The following is a 24,361-nucleotide window of genomic DNA, read 5'->3' on the forward strand; positions in this document are numbered from 1 at the left end:
AATGGTGGCGGCCATTCCCTACCTCAAGCGGCCACCTTGTTGTGGGTCAGCGGGGGAGACCCACCATCCCCTGCCATCCCCCCGACACTCCCAACACCACCATCCCAGCTTATGTGTTCAGTTCCACTTCTTTCCTACAAATTAGCTGTGTTTGTGAATTGTGTTTTGATCTTTTAATTTCCATATCTTGTATCTGCCAAGCAATCATGACACCCAGTAGGCATACCAGTGTTACTGATTGACTTACTGACTTGACTGACTGAATGACTTAGATTTTTTCACTGAGGAGGACCCTGAAATGGTGTCTAGATCAGTTGTATAATGTACTGCAGGGTAAAACAGAAGAGAAATCTATTACAGAATTTATGCACACTCCAGTACAACCATCGACTTCAGTACCAGAACCTCTACCATCCACCTCAGCCCAGTAGGGCTGCAGCATAATAATAATATCTTTATTTACTACAAGTATATGTACAAGGTATACAGGCCTAGCTGACATCAGTGACATACTGCTATATAGAAAGCCCCTTGTTATGCTGAGCATTTTGAGCAAATTAGGTCAGTGTCCCAGGATGCAACCCACACAAGTTGACTAACACCCAGGTACCCATTTACTGATGGGTAAACATAGACAACAGGTGTAAAGAAATACCCTCAATGTTTCTACCCTGGCTGGGAATCGAAAACAGACCCTCGCCGTGTGAAGCGAGAACTTTAGCCACCAGAGCCTGCTACTCTCCACTCTTCACAATCATCGATAAACACCAGCACCCACAATTTAAGGTAAGAATTTTTTTTTTTTTTTAGAAAGTCAGCCGTCTCCCACCGAGGCAGGGTGACCCAAAAAAGAAAGAAAATCCCCAAAAAGAAAATACTTTCATCATCATTCAACACTTTCACCGCACTCACACATAATCACTGTTATTGCAGAGGTGCCCAGAATACAACAGTTCAGAAGCATATACGTATAAAGATACGCAACACATCCCTCCATACTACCAATATCCCGAGCCCCTCCTGTAGAGTGCAGGCATTGTACTTCCCATTTCCAGGACTCAAGTCTGGCTATATAAAAATAACCACTTTCCCTGAATCCCTTCACTAAATATTACCTTGCTCACACTCCAACAGCTCGTTAGGTCCCAAATACCATTCGTCTCCATTCACTCCTATCGAACACGCTCGTGCACGCTTACTGGAAGTCCAAGCCCGTTGCCCACAAAACCTCCTTTACCCCTTCCTTCCAACCTTTTCGAGGACAACCCCTACCCTGCCTTCTTTCCCCTACAGATTTATACACTCCCCATGTCATTCTACTTTGATCCATTTTCTCTAAATGACCAAACTGCCTCAACAACCCCTCTTCAGCTCACTGACTAATACTTTTATTAACTCCACACCTCCTAATTTCCACACACTGAATTTTCTGCATAATATTTACACCACACATTGCCCTTGGACAGGACATCTCCACTGCCTCCGACTGCCTCCTCGCTGCAGCATTTACAACCCAAGCTTCACACCTATATGTTCGTACTACTATACTTTCGTACATTGCCTTCTTTGCCTCCATAGATAACTTTTTTTGTCTCCACATATACCTCAACACACCACTCGCCTATTTTCCCTCGTCAGTTCTATGATTAACCTCATCCTTCATAAATCCATCCGCTGACACGTCAACTCTCAAATATCTGAAAACATTCACTTCTTCCATACTCCTCCTCCCCAATTTGATATCCAATTTTTCTTTAAATAATTTGATACCCTCATCACCTTACCTTTTTCTATGTTCACTTTCAGCTTTCTACCTTTACACACACTCCCAAACTCGTCCACTAACCTTTGAAATTTTTCTTTAGAATCTCCCATAAGCACTGTATCATCAGCAAAAAGTAACTGTGTCAATTCCCATTTTGTATTTGATTCCCCATAATTTAATCCCTCCCCTCTCCCGAACACCCTAACATTTACTTCTTTTACAACCCCATCTATAAATATATTAAACAGTCATGGTGATATTACACATCCCTGTCTAAGACCTACTTTTACCAGGAAGTAGTCTCCCTGTCTCCTAAACACCCTAACCTGAGCCTCACTATCATCATAAAAACTCTTTACAGTATTTAGACACTTACCACCTATTCCATACAGTGGAACCTTGACTTACGAGTTTAATCCGTTCCAGGAGCTAGCTCGTAACTCAATTTACTTGTATATCAAATTAATTTTCCTCATGTAAATTAATTGAAAAACCATTAATTTGTTTCTGCACTCTGGATAGACAAGAAAAAATACTCGAATATGACACTATTATCAACTGTACGGCTTATTTATTTATCACAATTCATCTAATATGACGTAATAAAAAATATAATTAGGACAGAAACATGATACATACTCTAGAATGAATAAAATAGGCCATAATATGGAGGCAGAGGCATAAGCGTCTGCCATTTCTGTCTCAATTTCACTCTAATATCTTCCCATGTTTTTACTGTAAGAGAAAACAGAGTATTTTTGAGGCTAACTGCAGTAGATCACTAGGACCCATCGTTAGAAAAAAAGAAATTTGGCCAAATGACTGTAAAAAAATGCAAACAAGCACGAGAGAACTGCCTCCACGGATGTAAATATGTTTACTGCTGATCAGCTGTGCCAATTAGCAGAAGCAATCTGAATTATTATTACATACGTATTATGCATTATTTTTTTTTTTTTTTTTTTTTTTCAACAAGTCGGCCATCTCCCACCGAGGCAGGGTGACCCAAAAAAAAGAAAGAAAATCCCCAAAAAGAAAATACTTTCATCATCATTCAACACTTTCACCACACTCACACATTATCACTGCTTTTGCAGAGGTGCTCAGAATATAACAGTTTAGAAGCATATATGTATAGAGATACACAACATATCCCTCCAAACTGCCAATATCCCAAACCCCTCCTTTAAAGTGCAGGCATTGTACTTCCCATTTCCAGGACTCAAGTCCGACTATATGAAAATAACCGGTTTCCCTGAATCCCTTCACTAAATATTACCCTGCTCACACTCCAACAGATCGTCAGGTCCCAAGTATCATTCGTCTCCATTCACTCCTATCTAACACGCTCACGCACGCTTGCTGGAAGTCCAAGCCCCTCACCCACAAAACCTCCTTTACCCCCTCTTTCCAACTCTTTCGAGGACGACCCCTACCCCTCTTTCCTTCCCCTATAGATTTATATGCTTTCCATGTCATTCTACTTTGATCCATTCTCTCTAAATGACCAAACCACCTCAACAACCCCTCTTCTGCCCTCTGACTAATGCTTTTATTAACTCCACACCTTCTCCTAATTTCCACACTCCGAATTTTCTGCATAATATTTACACCACACATTGCCCTTAGACAGGACATCTCCACTGCCTCCAACCGTCTCCTCGCTGCTGCATTTACCACCCAAGCTTCACATCCATATAAGAGTGTTGGTACTACTATACTTTCATACATTCCCTTCTTTGCCTCCATAGATAACGTTTTTTGACTCCACATATACCTCAACGCACCACTCACCTTTTTTCCCTCATCAATTCTATGATTAACCTCATCCTTCATAAATCCATCCACCGACACGTCAACTCCCAAGTATCTGAAAACATTCACTTCTTCCATACTCCTCCTCCCCAATTTGATATCCAATTTTTCTTTATCTAAATCATTTGATACCCTCATCACCTTACTCTTTTCTATGTTCACTTTCAACTTTCTACCTTCACACACATTCTCAAACTCATCCACTAACCTTTGTAATTTTTCTTTAGAGTCTCCCATAAGCACAGTATCATCAGCAAAAAGTAACTGTGTCAATTCCCATTTTGAATTTGATTCCCCATAATTTAATCCCACCCCTCTCCCGAACACCCTAGCATTTACTTCTTTTACAACCCCATCTATAAATATATTAAACAACCATGGTGACATTACACATCCCTGTCTAAGACCTACTTTTACCAGGAAGTATTCTCCCTCTCTTCTACACACCCTAACCTGAGCCTCACTATCCTCATAAAAGCTCTTTACAGCATTTAGTAACTTACCACCTATTCCATATACTTGCAACATCTGCCACATTGCTCCTCTATCCACTCTATCATATGCCTTTTCTAAATCCATAAATGCAATAAAAACTTCCCTACCTTTATCTAAATACTGTTCACATATATGTTTCAATGTAAACACTTGATCTACACATCCCCTACCCACTCTGAAGCCTCCTTGCTCGTCCGCAATTCTACATTCTGTCTTACCTCTAATTCTTTCAATTATAACCCTACCGTATACTTTTCCTGGTATACTCAGTAAACTTATTCCTCTATAATTTTTACAATCTCTTTTGTCCCCTTTCCCTTTATATAAAGGGACTATACATGCTCTCCGCCAATCCCTAGGTACCTTCCCCTCTTTCATACATTTATTAAACAAAAGTACCAACCACTCCAACACTATATCCCCCCCTGCTTTTAACATTTCTGTCATGATCCCATCAGTTCCAGCATTATTATTATTATTATTATTATTAATTTAGGGAGCTGAAGCTCTATTGTTATAATAATAATAATATTATTATTTTTTTTTTCAACAAACCGGCTGTATCCCACCAAGGCAGGGTGGCCCAAAAAGAAAAACGAAAGTTTCTCTTTTTAAATTTAGTAATTTATACAGGAGAAGGGGTTACTAGCCCCTTGCTCCTGGCATTTTAGTTGCCCCTTACAACACGCATAGCTTACGGAGGAAGAATTCCGTTCCACTTCCCCATGGAGATGAGATGAAATAAACAAGAACAAGAACTAGTAAGAAAATAGAAGAAAACCCAGAGGTGTGTGCATATATATATATGCTTGTACATGTATGTGTAGTGTGACCTAAGTGTAAGTAGAAGTAGCAAGACGTACCTGAAACCTTGCATGTTCATGAGACAGAAAAATGGACACCAGCAATCCTACCATCACGTAAAACAGTTACAGGCTTTCGTTGTACACTCACTTGGCAGGATGGTAGTAACTCCCTGTGTGGTTGCTGTCAACAAGTCGGCCGTCTCCCACCGAGGCAGGGTGACCCAAAGAAAAAGAAAATCCCCAAAAAGAAAATACAGTACTTTCATCATTCAACACTTTCACCTCACACATAATCACTGTTTTTGCAGAGGTGCCCAGAATACAACAGTTTAGAAGTTTTTTTTTTCAACATGTCGGCTGTCTCCCACCGAGGCAGGGTGACCCAAAAAAAAGAAAGAAAATCCCCAAAAAGAAAATACTTTCATCATCATTCAACACTTTCACCACACTCACACATCACTGTTTTTGCAGAGGTGCTCAGAATACAACAGTTTAGAAGTATATACGTATAAAAATACACAATATATCCCTCCAAAGTGCCAATATCCCGAACCCCTCCTTTAGAGTGCAGGCATTGTACTTCCCATTTCCAGGACTCAAGTCCAGTTATATAAAATAACTGGTTTCCCTGAATCTCTTCACTAAATATTACCCTGCTCACACTCCAACAGATCGTCAGGTCCTAAATACCATTTGTCTCCATTCACTCCTATCTAACACGCTCACGCACGCTTGCTGGAAGTCCAAACCCCTCGCCCACAACACCACCTTTACCCCCTCTCTCCAACCTTTTCGAGGACGACCCCTACCCCGCCTTCCTTCCCCTACAGATTTATATGCTCTCCATTATTATTATTAATATTAATTTAGGGAACTGAAGTTCTATCATTATTATTATTATTATTAATTTAGGGAACTGAAGCACTATCGTTATTATAATAATACAGTAGACCGCCACTGACGAATTGCTGCACAATTTTATGTAACACGTTGTATAATTAATTTAACATGGTTCAGTTTGTGGGAAGGAAAAAAAAAATTCTCGTTTGCTCAAGCGGCCACCTTGTTGTGTAGCAGCCGGGGAGCCATCCCCTACCACCCCCTACACCTCCCCACCATCCCCTACACCTCCCCACCATCCCCTACGACCCAACCATCCCCTACCACCCCCCACACCTCCCCTACCACCCCCCACACCTCCCCACCATCCCCTACCACCCCTCACCTTCCCACCATCCCCTACCACCCCTCACCTCCCCACCATCCCCTACCACCCCTAAAACCCCCACCATCCCCTACCACCCCCTACACCTCCCCACCCTCCCCTACCACCCCCTACACCTCCCCACCATCCCCTACCACCCCCTACACCTCCCCACCATCCCCTACCACCCCCTACACCTCCCCCCCACCATCCCCTACCCCCCCCCCCCCCCCCCCACACCCACACCACCAGCCCCCACCCCACCCCCCCCCACACCAACACACCACCCCCCACCCCACCCCCCACACCACCACCCCGCACACCACCACCCCCACACCACCACCGCTACCACCACCCCTACACCACCACCCCCACACCACCCCCCACACCATCCCCCACACCATCCCCCCACACCATCCCCCCACACCATCCCCCCACACCATCCCCCACACCATCCCCACACCGTCCCCCCCACACCATCCCCCCCACACCATCCCCCACACCATCCCCCACACCATCCCCCCACACCCCCCACACCACCCTACCCCACACCACCCTACCCCACACCACCCTCCCCTACCACTCCCGACACCACCCCACCATCCCAGCATTCACAACTCATACGTGTCCAGTCTTCTACAAGGCAGCTGTGTTTGTCAGTTGTGTTAAGATTTCGTTCAGATTTTTAACCCCGGAGGGTTAGCCACCCAGGATAACCCAAGAAAGTCAGTGCATCATCGAGGACTGCCCAACTTATTTCCATTGGGGTCCTTAATCTTGTCCCCCAGGATGCGACCCACACCAGTCGACTAACACCCAGGTACCTATTTGCTGCTAGGTGAACAGGACAACAGGTGTATGGAAACGTGTCGAAATGTTTGCACCTGCCGGGAATCGAACCCGGGCCCTCCGTGTGTGAAGCAAAAGCTTTAGCCACCAGGCCACCGCAATCATGACACCCAGTCGCCATACCAGTGTTGCTGAAAGTGGCACGAAGAGGTATAAGCACTTAAGTCTTAGAATTAACAAAGATATTAGACAAGAGATAACCTGTAGCCATAACTGAAGTGTTGCTTTGTACACAGAAAAAGAGGTTAACATGAGTTTGTGGCTGAATGACTTACTGAGTGACTTGACTGACTTACTGAGTGACTTGACTGACTGACTTGATGAGTGACTTGACTGACTGACTTGATGAGTGACTTGACTGACTGACTTGATGAGTGACTTGACTGACTGACTTGATGAGTGACTTGACTGAGTGAGTTGACTAATAATAATATATTATTATTGTATTATTATTTTATTTATTTATTATCACACTGGCCGATTCCCACCAAGGCAGGGTGGCCCGAAAAAGAAAAACTTTCACCATCATTCACTCCATCACTGTCTTGCCAGAAGGGTGCTTTACACTACAGTTTTTAAACTGCAACATTAACACCCCTCCTTCAGAGTGCAGGCACTGTACTTCCCATCTCCAGGACTCACGTCCGGCCTGCCGGTTTCCCTGAACCCCTTCATAAATGTTACTTTGCTCACACTCCAACAGCACGTCAAGTATTAAAAACCATTTGTCTCCATTCACTCCTATCAAACACACTCATGCATGCCTGCTGGAAGTCCAAGCCCCTCACACACAAAACCTCCTTTACCCCCTCTCTCCAACCTTTCCTAGGCCGACCCCTACCCCGCCTTCCTTCCACTACAGACTGATACACTCTTGAAGTCATTCTGTTTCGCTCCATTCTCTCTACATGTCCGAACCACCTCAACAACCCTTCCTCAGCCCTCTGGACAACAGTTTTGGTAATCCCGCACCTCCTCCTAACTTCCAAACTACGAATTCTCTGCATTATATTCACACCACACATTGCCCTCAGACATGACATCTCCACTGCCTCCAGCCTTCTCCTCGCTGCAACATTCATCACCCATGCTTCACACCCATATAAGAGCGTTGGTAAGACTATACTCTCATACATTCCCCTCTTTGCCTCCAAGGACAAAGTTCTTTGTCTCCACAGATTCCTAAGTGCACCACTCACTCTTTTCCCCTCATCAATTCTATGATTCACCTCATCTTTCATAGACCCATCCGCTGACACGTCCACTCCCAAATATCTGAATACATTCACCTCCTCCATACTCTCTCCCTCCAATCTGATATTCAATCTTTCATCACCTAATCTTTATGTTATCCTCATAACCTTACTCTTTCCTGTATTCACCTTTAATTTTCTTCTTTTGCACACCCTACCAAATTCATCCACCAATCTCTGCAACTTCTCTTCAGAATCTCCCAAGAGCACAGTGTCATCAGCAAAGAGCAGCTGTGACAGCTCCCACTTTGTGTGTGATTCTTTATCTTTTAACTCCACGCCTCTTGCCAAGACCCTCGCATTTACTTCTCTTACAACCCCATCTATAAATATATTAAACAACCACGGTGACATCACACATCCTTGTCTGAGGCCTACTTTTACTGGGAAAAAATTTCCCTCTTTCCTACATACTCTAACTTGAGCCTCACTATCCTCGTAAAAACTCTTCACTGCTTTCAGTAACCTACCTCCTACACCATACACTTGCAACATCTGCCACATTGCCCCCCTATCCACCCTGTCATATGCCTTTTCCAAATCCATAAATGCCACAAAGACCTCTTTAGCCTTATCTAAATACTGTTCACTTATATGTTTCACTGTAAACACCTGGTCCACACACCCCCTACCTTTCCTAAAGCCTCCTTGTTCATCTGCTATCCTATTCTCCGTCTTACTCTTAATTCTTTCAATAATAACTCTACCATACACTTTACCAGGTATACTCAGCAGACTTATCCCCCTATAATTTTTACTACTTTTTTTTACTATTTTTTTTGTTACTACTGAAAAGAAAAAGAGAATGATTTCCATGGAATTAAAGCATGAAATCATAGATAAACAAAAGAGGTGTCCGAGTTTTGGGTTGAGGGGGAAGAGGGAGGGGGGGGAGCTGGCTCGTAACTCAAATGTTGGCTCGTAACTCGGAGCAAAAAATAGACCCATGGATGGCTCGTATCTCAAAAAACTCGTAAGTTGGGACACTCGTAAGTCAAGGTTCCACTGTACTTGCAACATTTGCCACATTGCTCCCCTATCCACTCTATCATATGCCCTTTCTAAATCTATAAATGCAATAAAAACTTCCCTACCTTTATCTAAATACTGTTCACATATATGCTTCAATGTAAACACTTGATCTACACATCCCCTACCCTCTCTAAAACCTCCTTGCTCATCGGCAATCCTGCGTTCTCTCTTACCTCTAATTCTTTCAATAATTACCCTACTGTACACTTTTCCTGGTATACTCAGTAAACTTATTCCTCTATAGTTTTTAGTCTCTTTTGTCCCTCTTCCCTTTATATAAAGGGACTATACATGCTCTCTGCCAATCCCTAGGTACCTTCCCCTCTTTCATACATTTATTAAACAAAAATACCAACCACTCCAACACTATATCCCCCATCCCCCTGCTTTTAACATTTCTGTCGTGATCCCGTCAGTTCCAGCTGCATCACCCTCTTTCATTCTACGTAATCCCTCATGCACCTCCCCCAAACTCACATCCTGTTCTTCTTCACTCCTTGAAGATGGTATACCTACCTGGCCAGTGCATGAAATTACCGCCTCCCTTTCTTCGTCGACATTTAAAAGTTCCTCAAAATATTCTCGCCATCTCCCCATCTACTAACTCCACTACTCTGTTTTTAACTGACAAATCCATACGTTCCCTAGGCTTTCTTAACTTGTTTAACTCACTTCAAAAATTTTTCTTATTTTCATTAAAATTTCTTGACAGTGCCTCTCCCACTCTGTCATCTGCTCTCCTTTTGCACTCTCTCACCACTCTCTTCACCTTTCTTTTACTCTCCATATACTCTGCTCTTCTTATAACACTTCTGCTGTGTAAAAACCTCTCATAAGCTAACTTTTTCTCTCTTATCGCACCCTAAACTTCATCATTCCACCAATCATATTTCTGTTGCAGTTATAGTCTTAAGCAGTAAAAGCATAACACATCACGACAGTGAACTACAATTGTATATTCACTTTTGCTTTTGTAAGATCTAGAGGTCTAAAAAAAAAAGTTGTTTGAGGGGAGAGCTCACATCCTGAATTTTTGCTCGTATCCAGAATAAAAAAAATCAACAGAGTAACTGCTCATATCCTGAAAAACTCATATGGTGGGGTACTCGTAAGCCGAGGTTCCACCGTACTTTGAGCTCAATTTCAAGCTACTTTCGTTCCCGATACCAATCAGGATCACCTCTGTTTCTTTAATATCTCTTTCATTCTATCAAATGAGACCAAGAAATCGAGAATACAGCCATAATAACTGTACAAAAATTCACCACAAATTGGCTGTTTTAAACCAAAAACATGGCCACAGTTTTTTTCCCGTTATGCACTGTTTGCTGCAGGATTTTTTCTTATAGGGTGCACACTTACTGCATAAACCCATTCCCCCATATCTAGGCCCAAATTTACCACTCACAGCTCATCTGAGTGACCTGACCTCATGGCATAGTACTACAGGACCGACACTGGTTTCAAAGCCGTAGAACAATGGGACCGACCTTGTAAGGGTTAAATTGATTGCTTTTCTGCAGTCATGTTTTTTATGTTTATTAAAAGTTGTATAATATTTTTCCAGGTTAGTCATCCAAATATTGTTAGTTTAATTGAAGAATTCCATACCTCACATCAACTCTACCTCGTCATGGAACTAGTCAGGGTAAGTGGTCCTTCTTTAGAATTCTATGATACTGTGTTATCGATTTTTATATCCTGCTGTAACATACTATGGCATGATGTACCCTTAGATAATAGCTTAAAAACTTTAGCTGTAATTAGGACAATGTTACACACACTATCATATCCCCATAATGCCTTCTTATCTGTATAATCTATATTGTGTTTGTAAAACTCGTAAAAAATGTGATTTGAGTAACAGGTAGGTCGTACACAAAGCCGGTGTGTAAGTATATTTTAACAGCAGTAGTCTAGTGTATGTGGTGGTGAACGTTCACCAGAGAAGTTGCCAGATAATCACAATGAATATAAAAAAGATTAAGGTAATGAGAGTAAGAAAAAGTCTAGGCAATGAAAAAATTAATATTTGATTGGGAGGAGGAAGCAATTGTATTTGCTGATTTGGGAGAGGATGTGTCTATAGATGGGTGTGTGAAATATGAGGTGACTCATAGAATAGAGAAGTAAAAATGTAGGTGGGGAGTGTTGAAGCATCTTTGAAAAGAAATGTTTATCATTAGATGCAAAACTGGGAATTACTGTATATCAGAGTGTAAGAATGAGGGAGGCATGATCAAGTGATTTCTATAGTACAGTGGACCCTCATTTTTCGTAAGGCTCAAAAGTTGTACTTTTCGGAAATCGTAACATTTTTTCATCAGAACATTGACTTACAAATCGTTGTTTGACTCGCAAATAGTCATTCGTCTGGGACGCGTACACTCAGCCCCGAGCCGCCTCACACTCCATTACCAGCCAGTGTACCATTGTTTATCAGTGAGTGAGGATGATCTCACGAGTTCATATGATACATTTCATAATATTCCATTTGTTTTAGTGCTTTCAACTGCTAAATAAGTCACCATGGCTCCAAAGAAAGCTTCTAGTGCCAGCCCTTTGGTAAAGAATGTGAGGAACACACAATTTAAGAAAAAGTTTGTAGAAAAATACAAAAGTGGTGGTGGTAGAGTGGTAGCAATTGTGATAGTGGTAGAGGGTGGTAGTGATGATGGTAGAGGGTGCTAGCAGTTATGATAGTGGTAGAGGGTGGTAGTTATGGTGGTAGAGGATGGTAGTGGTTGTGATAGTGGTAGAGGGTGGTAGTGATGGTGGTAGGTGGTGGTAATGATGGTGGTAGCAATTGTGATAGCGGTAGAGGGTGGTAGTGGTTGTGATGGTGGTAGAGGATGCCTTCTTCAGTGATTCAGCAATTCTGCTAACTCCTCCAATGTTGTTGGAGTTATATAGGGCAACAGAAAACACCAGCGCCTCAGCTGCTGCTTCACCACCATTATGGATGGCTTATGCTCTCAGTGGCCCTTATACACCCAACAACAACAACACAACACCTCTTGTGACATTCATAAGGACTTTTATTCATTCTAGAGTATATTCCATGTTTCTATGTTATTAATATTGTTTATTATGTCATATTAGTTGAATTGTGATAGATAAATAAGCTGTAGAGTTGATATTAGTGTCATATTCTCCAACAATAAACTCTCCTCCCCTCCCTCTGCCCCATCTGCCATACACCAAGAGTCTTCAGTGAAAGTAAGTGTGATGTTAAATGTTCATTTATACATTTTATTAGTGCTTTACATTTATTTGGCATTCATTTCTGCATATAAATCTATAAGCTAGGGAAGTGACCTAGAGTCCTTATGGAGGGGGATTCCCCTTCCAAACAATAACTTCTCTTCCCTCTCTCCTCCTCCCTGTCTTCCATTTATCAACAACAGCCTTCAATAAAGGTAACTGTCATGTTGAATGTTCATTCTTTTGTGCATGTAAATCTATAGGTAAAAAAAAATTTTTTGTTGATACTTCTGGGTGTTTGGAACGAATTAATTGGATTTACATTATATCTTATGGGGAAAATGGATTCGCAAATCGTCAATTTCGATAATAGCCGCACTCCCTGGAACAGATTAATTACGAAAAACGAGGGTCCACTGTACAACTTCTTAGCAGCTCTGTTTCTAAAAGAAAAAGTAATCTTTACTTTCACCACTCTACCCTGTGTAGTTTTTTTTTTTCCAACAAACTGGTCATATCCCACTGAGGCAGGGTGACCTAAAGAAGAAAAACGAAAGTTTCCCTTTTAAAATTTAGTAATTTATATAGGAGGAGGAGTTACTAGCCTCTTGCTTCTAGCATTTTAGTTGCCTCTTACGACACACATGGACTGTGGAGAAAAAATTTAAGAGGAAATAAATAAGAACAAGAACCATTAAGAAAATAGAAGAAAGCACCTGTGTGTGTGTGTGTGTGTGTGTGTGTGTGTGTGTGTGTGTGTGTGTGTGTGTGTGTGTGTGTGTGTGTGTGTGTGTGTGTGTGTGTGTGTGTGTGTGTGTGTGTATATATATATATATATATATATATATATTTTTTTTTTTTTTTTTTTCAACAAGTCGGTCGTCTCCCACCGAGGCAGGGTGACCCAAAAAAGAAAGAAAATCCCCAAAAAGAAAATACTTTCATCATCATTCAACACTTTCACCACACTCACACATTATCACTGCTTTTGCAGAGGTGCTCAGAATACAACAGCTTAGAAGCATATACGTATAAAGATACACAACATATCCCTCCAAACTGCCAATATCCCAAACCCCTCCTTTAAAGTGCAGGCATTGTACTTCCCATTTCCAGGACTCAAGTCCGACTATATGAAAATAACCGGTTTCCCTGAATCCCTTCACTAAATATTACCCTGCTCACACTCCAACAGATCGTCAGGTCCCAAGTATCATTCGTCTCCATTCACTCCTATCTAACACGCTCATGCACGCTTGCTGGAAGTCCAAGCCCCTCGCCCACAAAACCTCCTTTACCCCCTCTTTCCAACCCTTTCGAGGACGACCCCTACCCCTCTTTCCTTCCCCTATAGATTTATATGCTTTCCATGTCATTCTAATTTGATCCATTCTCTCTAAATGACCAAACCACCTCAACAACCCCTCTTCTGCCCTCTGACTAATGCTTTTATTAACTCCACACCTTCTCCTAATTTCCACACTCCGAATTTTCTGCATAATATTTACACCACACATTGCCCTTAGACAGGACATCTCCACTGCCTCCAACCGTCTCCTCGCTGCTGCATTTACCACCCAAGCTTCACATCCATATAAGAGTGTTGGTACTACTATACTTTCATACATTCCCTTCTTTGTCTCCATAGATAACGTTTTTTGACTCCACATATACCTCAACGCACCACTCACCTTTTTTCCCTCATCAATTCTATGATTAACCTCATCCTTCATAAATCCATCCGCCGACACGTCAACTCCCAAGTATCTGAAAACATTCACTTCTTCCATACTCCTCCTCCCCAATTTGATATCCAATTTTTCTTTATCTAAATCATTTGATACCCTCATCACCTTACTCTTTTCTATGTTCACTTTCAACTTTCTACCTTTACACACATTCTCAAACTCATCCACTAACCTTTGCAATTTTTCTTTAGAATCTCCCATAAGCACAGTATCATCAGCAAAAAGTAACTGTGTCAATTCCCATTTTGAATTTGATTCCCCATAATTTAATCCCACCCCTCTCCCGAACACCCTAGCATTTACTTCTTTTACAACCCCATCTATAAATATATTAAACAACCATGGTGACATTACACATCCCTGTCTAAGACCTACTTTTACCGGGAAGTATTCTCCCTCTCTTCTACACACCCTAACCTGAGCCTCACTATCCTCATAAAAGCTCTTTACAGCATTTAGTAACTTACCACCTGTTCCATATACTTGCAACATCTGCCACATTGCTCCTCTATCCACTCTATCATATGCCTTTTCTAAATCCATAAATGCAATAAAAACTTCCCTACCTTTATCTAAATACTGTTCACATATATGCTTCAATGTAAATACTTGATCTACACATCCCCTACCCACTGTGAAGCCTCCTTGCTCCTCCGCAATTCTACATTCTGTCTTACCTCTAATTCTTTCAATTATAACCCTACCGTATACTTTTCCTGGTATACTCAGTAAACTTATTCCTCTATAATTTTTACAATCTCTTTTGTCCCCTTTCCCTTTATATAAAGGGACTATACATGCTCTCCGCCAATCCCTAGGTACCTTCCCCTCTTTCATACATTTATTAAACAAAAGTACCAACCACTCCAACACTATATCCCCCCCCCTGCTTTTAACATTTCTGTCATGATCCCATCAGTTCCAGCTGCTTTACCCCCTTTCATTCTACGTAATGCCTCACGTACCTCCACCACACTTACATACTGCTCTTCTTCACTCCTAAAAGATGGTATACCTCCCTGGCCAGTGCATGAAATTACCGCCTCCCTTTCTTCCTTAACATTTAAAAGTTCCTCAAAATATTCTCGCCATCTACCTAATACCTCCCTCTCCCCATCTACTAACTCCCCTACTCTGTTTTTAACTGAAAAATCCATACTTTCCCTAGGCTTTCTTAACTTGTTTAACTCACTCCAAAATTTTTTCTTATTTTCATTAAAATTTCTTGACAGTGCCTCTCCCACTCTTTCATCTGCTCTCCTTTTGCACTCTCTCACCACTCTCTTCACCTTTCTTTTACTCATATATATATATACATATACATATATATATATATATATATATATATATATATATATATATATATATATATATATATATATTTTTTTTTTTTTTTTTTTTTTCAACAAGTTGGCCGTCTCCCACCGAGGCAGGGTGACCCAAAAAAGAAAGAAAATCCCCAAAAAGAAAATACCTTCATCATCATTCAACACTTTCATCACACTCGCACATTATCACTGTTTTTGCAGAGGTGCTCAGAATACAACAGTCTAGAACCATACGCATATAAAGATACATTTCCATTTCCAGGACTCAAGTCCGACTATATGAAAATAACCGGTTTCCCTGAATCCCTTCACTAAATATTACCCTGCTCACACTCCAACAGATCGTCAGGTCCCAAGTACCATTCGTCTCCATTCACTCCTATCTAACACGCTCACGCACGCTTGCTGGAAGTCCAAGCCCCTTACCCACAAAACCTCCTATATATATATATATATATATTTATATATATATATATATTTATATATATATATATATTTATATATATATATATATATATTTATATATATATATATATTTATATATATATATATATAGATATATATATATATATATATATATTTTTTTTTCAACAAGTTGGCCGTCTCCCACCGAGGCAGGGTGACCCAAAAAAGAAAGAAAATCCCCAAAAAGAAAATACCTTCATCATCATTCAACACTTTCACCACACTCGCACATTATCACTGTTTTTGCAGAGGTGCTCAGAATACAACAGTCTAGAACCATACGCATATAAAGATACACAACATATCCCTCCAAACTGCCAATATCCCAAACCCCTCCTTTAAAGTGCAGGCATTGTACTTCCCATTTCCAGGACTCAAGTCCGACTATATGAAAATAACCGGTTTCCCTGAATTATTTTTTATTATCACACTGGCCGATTCCCACCAAGGCAGGGTGGCCCCGAAAAAGAAAAACTTTCACCATCATTCACTCCATCACTGTCTTGCCAGAAGGGTGCTTTACACTACAGTTTTTAAACTGCAACATTAACACCCCTCCTTCAGAGTGCAGGGACTGTACTTCCCATCTCCAGGACTCAAGTCCGGCCTGCCGGTTTCCCTGAATCCCTTCATAAATGTTACTTTGCTCACACTCCAACAGCACGTCAAGTATTAAAAACCATTTGTCTCCATGCACTCCTATCAAACACGCTCACGCATGCCTGCTGGAAGTCCAAGCCCCTTGCACACAAAACCTCCTTTACCCCCTCCCTCCAACCTTTCCTAGGCCGACCCCTACCCCGCCTTCCTTCCACTACAGACTGATACACTCTTGAAGTCATTCTGTTTCGCTCCATTCTCTCTACATGTCCGAACCACCTCAACAACCCTTCCTCAGCCCTGTGGACAACAGTTTTGGTAATCCCGCACCTCCTCCTAACTTCCAAACTACGAATTCTCTGCATTATATTCACACCACACATTGCCCTCAGACATGACATCTCCACTGCCTCCAGCCTTCTCCTCGCTGCAACATTCATCATCCACGCTTCACACCCATATAAGAGCGTTGGTAAAACTATACTCTCATACATTCCCCTCTTTGCCTCCAAGGACAAAGTTCTTTGTCTCCACAGACTCCTAAGTGCACCACTCACTCTTTTTCCCTCATTAATTCTATGATTCACCTCATCTTTCATAGACCCATCCGCTGACACGTCCACTCCCAAATATCTGAATACGTTCACCTCCTCCATACTCTCTCCCTCCAATCTGATATTCAATCTTTCATCACCTAATCTTTTTGTTATCCTCATAACCTTACTCTTTCCTGTATTCACCTTTAATTTTCTTCTTTTGCACACCCTACCAAATTCATCCACCAATCTCTGCAACTTCTCTTCAGAATCTCCCAAGAGCACAGTGTCATCAGCAAAGAGCAGCTGTGACAACTCCCACTTTGTGTGTGATTCTTTATCTTTTAACTCCACGCCTCTTGCCAAGACCCTCGCATTTACTTCTCTTACAACCCCATCTATAAATATATTAACCCTTTGACTGTCGCAACCCCCAATCCTGAGGTGTCTCCTGGTGTCGCAAAATTAAAAAAAAAAAAATTATTTTTTCTTATGAAATGATAGAGAATCTTTTCCCGATTGTAATGACACCAAAAAAACGAAATTTGATGGAAAACTGACGGAATTATGCTCTTGCGAAGTTAGCAACCTCAGCGATGTTTACAAATCGGCGATTTCGCCAACTTTGAGCCCTATTTTCAGCTAATTCCATTGCTCCAGTTGCCCAAACTCATAGCTATTTCTTTAGAACTCCATTTTTTCTATCGATTGAGTACAAGAAACTGCCCATTTACCGATTTCAACTACCTGATAATGTGGTCAGAAATTTGGAATTTGGCCAATTTCACGAAAAATAACAATATGACAATTTCAAAATAAGGTCCAGAATGAACAATGCAGAGATTCCTGGCTCTAAAATAACATTTTCTTTGTTCATCAGTCATGTCTCCAGGCCCCTCTGATATTACTCTTGCTTTCTATTATGAATTTTTATTCAAACAAAAAATAGAAGACTTACTATTATGCAGACTACTGCAATACTGTAATAATTGTATAAATAACATCAACCCATTTGTGACTGCATATTAGAATGGCTAATTGGACATTTATTGGACAATGGCATCATTTGTTTACTTTTGAACATTGGCAAAAATCAAACATTTCCCCTACTTTGAGCTCCATTTCTAGGTTCTTTTTATAGTAAAATCAATCAAAATCACCTCTATTTCTATAATATGTTTTCCATTCTATGAAATGAGACCAAGAAAATGAGAATACCACCATAAATACTATAGACCACAAATAGACCACAAAGTTGGCATTTTAATTAAAAAAAACGGTCGGAGTTTTTTTTTTCTCATTATGCACTGCGTGCTCCAGGATTTTTTTTATATGGTGCACACTGACCACACAGACCCATTCTCTCACATGTGGGCCTACCAGCTTTCTCCTGCTTGATTTGAAACCGCTAGAATTTATGAGTATATATACGTCAAACACGGTACCTCGTAAGACGTAGATATATGGCCGCGACAGTCAAAGGGTTAAACAACCACGGTGACATCACACATCCTTGTCTAAGGCCTACTTTTACTGGGAAAAAATTTCCCTCTTTCCTACATACTCTAACTTGAGCCTCACTATCCTCGTAAAAACTCTTCACTGCTTTCAGTAACCTACCTCCTACACCATACACTTGCAACATCTGCCACATTGTCCCCCTATCCACCCTGTCATATGCCTTTTCCAAATCCATAAATGCCACAAAGACCTCTTTAGCCTTATCTAAATACTGTTCACTTATATGTTTCACTGTAAACACCTGGTCCACACACCCCCTACCTTTCCTAAAGCCTCCTTGTTCATCTGCTATCCTATTCTCCATCTTACTCTTAATTCTTTCAATTATAACTCTACCATACACTTTGCCAGGTATACTCAACAGACTTATCCCCCTATAATTTTTGCACTCTCTTTTATCCCCTTTGCCTATATACAAAGGAACTATGCATGCTCTCTGCCAATCCCTAGGTACCTTACCCTCTTCCATACATTTATTAAATAATTGCACCAACCACTCCAAAACTATATCCCCACCTGCTTTTAACATTTCTATCTTTATCCCATCAATCCCAGCTGCCTTACCCCCTTTCATTTTACCTACTGCCTCATGAACTTCCCCCACACTCAAAACTGGCTCTTCCTCACTCCTACAAGATGTTATTCCTCCTTGCCCTATACACGAAATCACAGCTTCCCTATCTTCATCAACATTTAACAATTCCTCAAAATATTCCCTCCATCTTCCCAATACCTCTAACTCTCCATTTAATAACTCTCCTCTCCTATTTTTAACTGACAAATCCATTTGTTCTCTAGGCTTTCTTAACTTGTTAATCTCACTCCAAAACTTTTTCTTATTTTCAACAAAATTTGTTGATAACATCTCACCCACTCTCTCATTTGCTCTCTTTTTACATTGCTTCACCACTCTCTTTTTCTCCATATACTCTTCCCTCCTTGCATCACTTCTACTTTGTAAAAACTTCTCATATGCTAACTTTTTCTCCCATACTACTCTCTTTACATCATCATTCCACCAATCGCTCCTCTTCCCTCCTGCACCCACTTTCCTGTAACCACAAACTTCTGCTGAACACTCTAACACTACATTTTTAAACCTACCCCATACCTCTTCGACCCCATTGCCTATGCTCTCATTAGCCCATCTATCCTCCAATAGCTGTTTATATCTTACCCTAACTGCCTCCTCTTTTAGTTTATAAACCTTCACCTCTCTCTTCCCTGATGCTTCTATTCTCCTTGTGTCCCATCTACCTTTTACTCTCAGTGTAGCTACAACTAGAAAGTGATCTGATATATCTGTGGCCCCTCTATAAACATGTACATCCTGAAGTCTACTCAACAGTCTTTTATATACCAATACATAATCCAACAAACTACTGTCATTTTGCCCTACATCATATCTTGTATACTTATTTATCCTCTTTTTCTTAAAATATGTATTACCTATAACTAAACCCCTTTCTATACAAAATTCAATCAAAGGGCTCCCATTATCATTTACACCTGGCACCCCAAACTTGACCTACCACACCCTCTCTAAAAGTTTCTCCTACTTTAGCATTCAGGTCCCCTACCACAATTACTCTCTCACTTGGTTCAAAGGCTCCTATACATTCACTTAACATCTCCCAAAATCTCTCTCTCTCCTCTGCATTCCTCTCTTCTCCAGGTGCATACACGCTTATTATGACCCACTTCTCACATCCAACCTTTACTTTAATCCACATAATTCTTGAATTTACACATTCATTTTCTCTTTTCTCCTTCCATAACTGATCATTTAACATTACTGCTACCCCTTCCTTTGCTCTAACTCTCTCAGATACTCCAGATTTAATCCCATTTATTTCCCCCCACTGAAACTCTCCTACCCCCTTCAGCTTTGTTTTGCTTAGGGCCAGGACATCCAACTTCTTTTCATTCATAACATCAGCAATCATCTGTTTCTTGTCATCCGCACTACATCCACGCACATTTAAGCATCACAGTTTTATAAAGTTTTTCTTCTCTTTTTTAGTAAATGTCTACAGGAGAAGGGGTTACTAGCCCATTGCTCCCGGCATTTTAGTCGCCTCATACAACACGCATGGCTTACGGAGGAAAGATTTTTTTCCACTTCCCCATGGACAATAGAAGAAATAAAGAAGAACAAGAGCTTTTTAGAAAAAGGAGAAAAAACCTAGATGTATGTATATATATATGCATGTGCGTGTCTGTGAAGTGTGACCAAAGTGTAAGTAGGAGTAGCAAGATATCCCTGTTATCTAGCGTGTTTATGAGACAGAAAAAGAAACCAGCAATCCTACCATCATGCAAAACAGTTACAGTTTTTTGTTTCACAGTCATCTGGCAGGACGGTAGTACTTCCCTGGGTGGTTGCTGTCTACCAACCTACTACCTACAGTAATTTAATACTACAGTAATTTAATACTACAGTAATTTAATACTAAACAAATGCAGTGAATATATTTTTTTCGTTAGGTTCAGAATGATTTGGGCAAAATTATTGCATGCACAAATTTTCACTTGTCCTATATGGCAAGATGAGGGTTGCTATTTAAACCAAGATCGCAAGTTCTGCGATTGTGTGTGTGTGTGTGTGTGTGTGTGTGTGTGTGTGTGTGTGTGTGTGTGTGTGTTTGTTTGTTTGTGTGTGTGTTTGTGTGTATTTTTTTTTTTCAACAAGTCGGCCGTCTCCCACCGAGGCAGGGTGACCCAAAAAAGAAAGAAAATCCCCAAAAAGAAAATACTTTCATCATCATTCAACACTTTCACCACACTCGCACCTACTTTTACCGGGAAGTATTCTCACGCTCTTCTACACACCCTAACCTGAGCCTCACTATCCTCATAAAAGCTCTTTACAGCATTTAGTAACTTACCACCTATTCCATATACTTGCAACATCTGCCACATTGCTCCTCTATCCACTATCATATGCCTTTTCTAAATCCATAAATGCAATAAAAACTTCCCTACCTTTATCTAAATACTGTTCACATATATGCTTCAATGTAAACACTTGATCTACACATCCCCTACCCACTCTGAAGCCTCCCTGCTCATCAGCAATCCTACATTCTGTCTTACCTCTAATTCTTTCAATTATAACCCTACCGTATACTTTTCCTGGTATACTCAGTAAACTTATTCCTCTATAATTTTTACATTCTCTTTTGTCCCCTTTCCCTTTATATAAAGGGACTATACATGCTCTCCGCCAATCCCTAGGTACCTTCCCCTCTTTCATACATTTATTAAATAAAAGTACCAACCACTCCAACACTATATCTCCCCCTGCTATTAACATTTTTGTCATGATCCCATCAGTTCCAGCTGCTTTACCCCCTTTCATTCTACGAAATGCCTCATGTACCTCCACCACACTTACATTGTGCTCTTCTTCACTCCTAAAAGATGGTATACCTCCTTTGCCAGTGCATGAAATTACCGCCTCCCTTTCTTCCTCAACATTTAAAAGTTCCTCAAAATATTCTCGCCATCTACCCAATACCTCCATCTCCCCATCTACTAACTCCCCTACTCTGTTTTTAACTGACAAATCCATATTTTCCCTAGGCTTTCTTAACTTGTTTAACTCACTCCAAAATTTTTTCTTATTTTCATTAAAATTTCTTGACAGTGCCTCTCCCACTCTATCATCTGCTCTCCTTTTGCACTCTCTCACCACTCTCTTTACCTTTCTTTTACTCTCCATATACTCTGCTCTTCTTATAACACTTCTGCTTTGTAAAAACCTCTCATAAGCTACATTTTTCTCTTTTATCACACCCTTTCCTTCATCATTCCACCAATCACTCCTCTTTCCTCCTGCCCCCACCCTCCTATAACCACAAACTTCTGCCCCACATTCTAATACTGCATTTTTAAAACTATTCCAACCCTCTTCAACCCCCCCACTACTCATCTTTGCACTAGCCCACCTTTCTGCCAATAGTCGCTTGTATCTCACCCGAACTTCCTCCTCCCTTAGTTTATACACTTTCACCTCCCTCTTACTTGTTGTTGCCACCTTCCTCTTTTCCCATCTACCTCTTACTCTAACTGTAGCTACAACTAAATAATGATCCGATATATCAGTTGCCCCTCTATAAACATGTACATCCTGGAGCCTACCCATCAACCTTTTATCCACCAATACATAATCGAACAAACTACTTTCATTACGTGCTACATCATACCTTGTATATTTATTTATCCTCTTTTTCATAAAATATGTATTACTTATTACCAAATTTCTTTCTACACATAGCTCAATTAAAGGCTCCCCATTTACATTTACCCCTGGCACCCCAAATTTACCTACTACTCCCTCCATAACATTTTTACCCACTTTAACATTGAAATCCCCAACCACCATTACTCTCACACTTGATTCAAAACTCCCCACGCATTCACTTAACATTTCCCAGAATCTTTCTCTCTCCTCTACACTTTTCTCTTCTCCAGGTGCATACACGCTTACTATAACCCACTTTTCACATCCAATCTTTATTTTACTCCACATAATCCTTGAATTTATACATTTATAGTCCCTCTTTTCCTGCCATAGCTTATCCTTCAACATTATTGCTACTCCTTCTTTAGCTCTAACTCTATTTGAAACCCCTGACCTAATCCCATTTATTCCTCTCCATTGAAACTCTCCCACACCCTTCAGCTTTGTTTCACTTAAAGCCAGGACATCCAGTTTCTTCTCATTCATAACATCCACAATCATCTCTTTCTTATCATCTGCACAACATCCACGCACATTCAAACTTCCCACTTTGACAATTTTCTTCTTCTTATTCTTTTTAGTAATCTTTACAGGAAAAGGGGTTACTAGCCCATTGTTCCCGGCATTTTAGTTGACTTTTACAACACGCATGGCTTACGGAGGAAAGATTCTTATTCCACTTCCCCATGGATATAAAAGGAAAAGTAATAAGACCAAGAACTATTAAGATAAAATCAAAGAAAACTCAGATGAGTGTGTATAAATAAATGTGTACATGTATGTGTAGTGTGACCTAAGTGTAAGTAGAAGTAGCAAGACATGCCTGTAATCTTGCATATTTATGAGACAGACAAAAGACATCAGCAATCCTACCATCATGTAAAACAATCACAGGCTTCGTTTTACACTCACTTGGCAGAACGGTAGTACCTCCCTGGGTGGTTGCTGTCTACCAACCTACTACTACTACATACATACATATATATATACAGCGTTTAAATCTGTAGGGGAAGGAAGGCGGGGTAGGGGTCGTCCTTGAAAAGGTTGAAAGGAAGGGATAAGGGAGGTTTTGTGGGCGAGGAGCTTGGACTTCCAGCAGGCGTGCATGAGCGTGTTCAATAGGAGTGAATGGAGATGAATGGTATTTGGGACCTGGCGATCTGTTGGAGTGTGAGCAGGGTAATATTTAGTGAAGGGATTCAGGGAAACCGGTTATTTTTATATAGCCGGACTTGAGTACTGGAAATGGGAAGTACAATGCCTGCACTCTAAAGGAAGGGTTCGGGATATTAGCAGATTGGAGGGATGTGTATCTTTATACGTATATGCTTCTAAACTGTTGTGTTCTAAGCACCTCTTCAAAAACATTGATTATGTGTGAGTGAGGTGAAAGTGTTGAATGATGATGAAAGTATTTTCTTTTTAGGGATTTTCTTTCTTTTTGGGTCACCCTGCCTCGGTGGGAGACGGCCGACTTACGACCGAGTTCGGTTC

At 40.8% G+C, this 24,361-nt stretch overlaps 1 protein-coding gene across 8 annotated transcripts in view; it reads left to right on the forward strand.

The window, feature by feature from the left end:
* The window catches only part of LOC128688920 (serine/threonine-protein kinase DCLK1), a 113,303-nt gene that overhangs the window by 51,237 nt on the left and 37,705 nt on the right, over nucleotides 1-24,361 (forward strand). For 6 of the 8 annotated variants that reach the window (XM_070085530.1, XM_070085527.1, XM_070085533.1 and 3 more), the window contains one exon: nucleotides 10,787-10,867. The exons of the other annotated variants lie outside the window; for them this stretch is intronic. In XM_070085530.1, the coding sequence (XP_069941631.1) occupies nucleotides 10,787-10,867 (81 nt within the window). The remainder of the gene's footprint in view (nucleotides 1-10,786; nucleotides 10,868-24,361) is intronic. 8 annotated transcript variants of the gene reach the window in all.

Source organism: Cherax quadricarinatus, chromosome 16, assembly GCF_038502225.1.
Source record: "Cherax quadricarinatus isolate ZL_2023a chromosome 16, ASM3850222v1, whole genome shotgun sequence".
NCBI lineage: Eukaryota > Metazoa > Arthropoda > Malacostraca > Decapoda > Parastacidae > Cherax > Cherax quadricarinatus.